General features: G+C 32.0%; 1 protein-coding gene across 1 annotated transcript; it reads right to left on the reverse strand.

Moving 5' to 3' along the window:
• Positions 1–979: 979 nt before the first annotated feature.
• LOC145616917 (protein FAR1-RELATED SEQUENCE 6-like) lies at positions 980–2,600 on the reverse strand. Its single transcript, XM_081671635.1, has 2 exons — positions 2,170–2,600; positions 980–2,072 (listed from the first exon to the last, which is right to left on the reverse strand). Exons 1-2 carry the CDS (start codon positions 2,598–2,600, stop codon positions 980–982), a joined length of 1,524 nt encoding a protein of 507 aa, XP_081527761.1.
• Between the last annotated feature and the right edge of the window lie 2,265 nt (positions 2,601–4,865).

Consider the following 4,865-nt stretch of genomic DNA (forward strand, 5'->3'; position numbering starts at 1 on the left):
ACTTGACTTTTCACACTTTTACCTCATTCGATTATGTTTTGACGCAAAAGGTATTCATCACTGGGTTTGGTTTTGGGGAGACACAAATGGGTGTCTACAACAGACATGTTACCACTAGTTCGTTTGCGTTTGATCTGCATTTAAAGTAGGTATTACGTTAAAATGATAAGTTACAAAAAATGATAAGCTACCGAATTTAAAAAAAAACAAGAGGGCATGTAGTTGGGTAATTGAATAAAGGACACTTACTCTGGTCTTTCCTTCTGAATTTGATAGTGGTACCAATTCAGTAATCAGTTTCACCTTTGGTACTACCTGAAAACTCAGTAATGGAAAAATTGTTATTGGGTTTCAAATATAGAAGGTAATAACATAAAGGGGTACAACCGACAAACTTCAGTAACAATTTACTGAGTATGGGTACTACCTTCGTATGTTTTATGGGCTTTTTAAGATTGTGGTCTATGTTTGCAGTCCCAACCAATCCATTACCGGTGTTGTTGCCTTTTTGGTCATTTTTACCCTTGACCCTTTTCTTTCCCGGTGGTTTGGTGCTGACATTGGTTACCTTGGCGTGACCGCCTTTTTCAGCAGGAAAGTGTTTGGTAGTGCCTTTAGTCGACGCCTTACCAACACTTTTCTTTGACCCCTTTTTGTTAACATTGGTGGTGCCTTTTGATGATGCATTTCCAACTCTTTTTTTAGCGGGTTGTTTTTTGGTGGTGCCTTTTAATGATGCATTTCCAAGTCTTTTCTTAGCCGGTGGTTTTTTTGTTGACATCGGTACTCTTGGTGTCATCTCCTTTGTTTTTAGGGTTTTTGCCGATGCCTTTTGTTGACGTCTTATCCGCGGTCGATGCAGGTTTCTTTTTGACCTTGGTAGTGTCCTCTCCTTTGTCATTACCACTGTCATTGTTGACCACCGCCCTATTCCTTTTCCTTACCACCAGTTTCTTGAAGCCCATTTCAGCTAAAGTCTTTAGTCTTGAACCCTTCGGGCGGCCTTGAGGTTTCTTTCTAACCACTGGATCTTGAATGATTCTATCAAACTGGGAAGGAGAAGGATCACAATCAATAACTTGATCAACCCCATCTTGTGTCTGAGTGACCTCGTCTGAAAAGATAAGATGGTACACTCATCTGCTTTTGTTATCTTGCAGTTTTCCACCTCAGTCCGCAAACTTAACAAAGCTTTACTAACCAAATCAACAGCGTCATTATTCACCATAGCAGCTTTGTCACATAGTGTTTCAAACTCACTCATCAACCTATAGTACCTTTTCAAAACAACATTCTCATTAGGATCTAGGTAAGAAATTCGCACTTTAGTATGTTTTCTTAGGATATCCTTACGCCATCGTTTGACAATATATTTTCCAGGTATGTCAACAACAGCATTCTGATCAAGTATGCGCATCATATGCTTGCACATAATACCATGCGTAACAAATCTCATGCAGTCACATGAAACCTCGTTGGTTTCCATGTTAAAGGTTGCTGAATAATACCTCCTTCGATCAGTTACAACTTCCTCACTATGACCTTCTGGCACAACCCAGACACGGTCTTCAACTGTGTACTGAATTGTATTTTCATCCAACATCTTGTCTACAGTACAATAACAATACATCATTCTAGTACACTTTGTTTGTACCTCTTGAAACTTAGAATCGGTGTACAGTTGTTGAAAAAATCTTTCGACAGGGAAGGCAGTAACTAGTCTCCGTACATATTTACCACAATTCGCGTCAGCAGCAGTCTCGTCACGCACCCGTTTCTCCAAAGCCTGAGCATACTTCACAGGAAATTCATATAATTTGGTGTGGCGATTGACAAATCCATCAAAAAAACTATTTATGCTCTCGACACGTTGGGTAGTCTTCATTCCAGCCCAGAAATAATCCATCATATACGCGGGGGCCCACATTTGTCTCTCCTTGTATAATCCTTTCAACCAGTCATTATTTTCCAAATTAAAATCAACAAGTAGGTCATTCCACCTTCTCTCAAATTCCTCCTCATTCAAACTTTTGTACACGACTTTTTTCAACACCCCCTTGAAGTATTGGTATCTGTAAAGAAATAAACCTGAAATTAGTAAGAACCCTAGAGAACAGGTAACTATATATAAACTGCATAAATGAATATTATATAGTTTTAAAAGCTTACCCTTCACATTTCCCAAGTTTTTCTGGAATTTTCCTCATTATGTGCCAAATGCACCATCGATGGCGCGTCGAAGGCATGACTTCCTCTATGAGCTTTCTCATAGCCGCAACCTGGTCTGTGAGGATTGCAGCAGGAGCTCGGTTATTCATACATGACAACCATTCCTTAAAAATCCATGTAAATGTGTCCAAATTTTCATGAGAAACCAATGCACGACCCAACAATATAGACTGTCCATGGTGGTTTACACCCACGAAATTTACAAATGGCAGTTCATATTCATTCGTCAAATATGTAGCATTAAAGCATACAACATCGCCAAATTCTTCATAAGCTGCACGGCTACGCGCATCAACCCATAGTACATCTTTCAACCTACCCAGTGTGTCTAATCTGTGTGCGTGATAAAAGTGCTGGTTGCCCTCTTGCATTTGTTTAAAGCACGACATCATGGCAGCAGCATCACCCCTGACCGTTTTTAACTTCCTTGACAAAGCTAAGGTAAGCTATTAGAGACTTGCTTGCAATTTAGCTTAGGTAAGCTATTGTGCTTGACAAAGCTAAGTTAATTTTGTAGATCCAATGTTTAAGCTAATAGCTAGGGAATTTTATAATTTGCAAGCAAGATTATAATGTCTTGTTAGGCCTACTCAATCCTATCTAAACTACAACGTACGAAGATTTACAAAATGCGCACAACCAATATTCTAATGTTTTGTTAGGCCTACTACCAAGATTATTATATATGTAAGAAAACTAAAAATTATCTATTTTTTAAGAACTAAAAAATATCGTTATAAATTATGATTAAATAATTTTCAAAAAAGTGAGATTAAGTAAAAATATCTGTTGATATAATAAAATCTGATAGGATTTTCCTTCAAAATAGTTTTTTTGACAGGATTTATGATAAGAGTAAAAATTGTTTCATAATAATAAATTAAATAAATGTTGCGCTTTCACAAAATCAAAAAATAAACAAAAATAAGTTTTTTTTTTTTAAAAAAAAAAAACAAACAAACCAATAAAAAAAAAACTGAAAAAAAAACTGAAAAATGGTGATACCTACCATTATTGCAAGGAGCTAAGAACATATGGCTGTACATAGGATTTTAATTTTTTATTTAAATAATAGTATTTTATTATTTAAATACAAATAGCAATGTTTACCAAAGTCTCTGAGTATATACAAATAACGCTAATAGGGTTCGTTGGATTCAGTAATCTTTCATGCATTGATATAGAATCTCATAGTGGTGTTATCTGGAATCTATATCCCAATAACAAATATAGATTGCTTAAGTTGTAATCATTTAATAGAGGCTCACACTTACAAGTCGTCACCTAAATAACTACATTTACATTATAATCCATACAATATATACGTGACATTATTTTGACTAATTAAATAAGATTAAAAAAATATAAACTTACATGAAATTAAAGAAGAGTAAAACCAAAGTCGCGTGTTTGGTCTATTATTGTTTACCAAAGTCAATTGAGTATATACAAATAAAGCCAATAATATAAGGGTCGTTGACCTTCATGCATTGATATAGACTCTATTTGGTAGTAAGCTTAGCTTATTGGGGGTATATTATTTTTATTATTATTAATATTATTTATATAGGTATTATTCAAATTCATTAAGGACAATATATAATTGTTATACATAAGTTAATTGATAAAATATAATAATTCGGTTTAAATAACATTTTACAAAAATATGTTTGGGAAAAAGATACGGATCATCACTTAACACAAAATTCGAAAATATATAATTTATAAAATATAATAAATAGTTTCTTAAAACATTTAAAAAAAATATGTTTTTTTCTAAATTAAATTGATAAAATATAATAAATAGTTTCATATATAACATTATATAATTTAATCGAATATCAAATTACTGTATAAAATTTCAAATTATATTTTTAAAAACAAAATAAAATTCAAAACATTATCGATAATTTACAAATAAATGTATATTATTATATGGATAAGATGTATGATTATAATATATTAGTAAAATATGTTAATTTACAAAAAAAAAAATAACATGAATATTTGACTTAGCTAAACTATGATTGATAAGAAAAACATTTTAAAAAAACATAATTAACAGCTAATATTTAAGTATTTAAAATTAGTATGATTTTTATAGAGTCAGCATTATTAAAAAAATAATAATTTTTTTAAAAATCAAAATCTAAAAAAATAAAATTCAACATACATATTAGATTAAAATCCGTGCATCGGAATCACGACTATTAGATAAAATATAACCGTGTAAGTGGATAATCATGTTACAAATTATTTTAAATTGTTAAGATATACACATTCAGTACTAAACTAGCTATAATGTTATTCTTCTAACTTTCGGATCTGGCCATTTGAAACAATCACGACTATGCAATTAATTCGATTTATGAATGGGGTGGAGGCGTGGAGCATAATAAATTATAGTACCACTGTACTATTTGCTTCAATTTTTGATTTTAAAATTTGAACTTGATTTCCTGATCTTCATTCGCATTCGACTTAATGAAATTTTATTTTATAAATCTTTTCCAAAAAAAAAAATAAATAACATAAAAAAATTAATAAAAAAAACAAAACAAAAATAATAATAACAAATATTTGCAACAAAAACAAATTGGAGGCAGTACACTCAATACAAATCATACCATATCAAT

The sequence above is a fragment of the Chenopodium album genome, chromosome 26, assembly GCF_948465745.1.
Source record: "Chenopodium album chromosome 26, dcCheAlbu1.1, whole genome shotgun sequence".
Lineage (NCBI taxonomy): Eukaryota > Viridiplantae > Streptophyta > Magnoliopsida > Caryophyllales > Amaranthaceae > Chenopodium > Chenopodium album.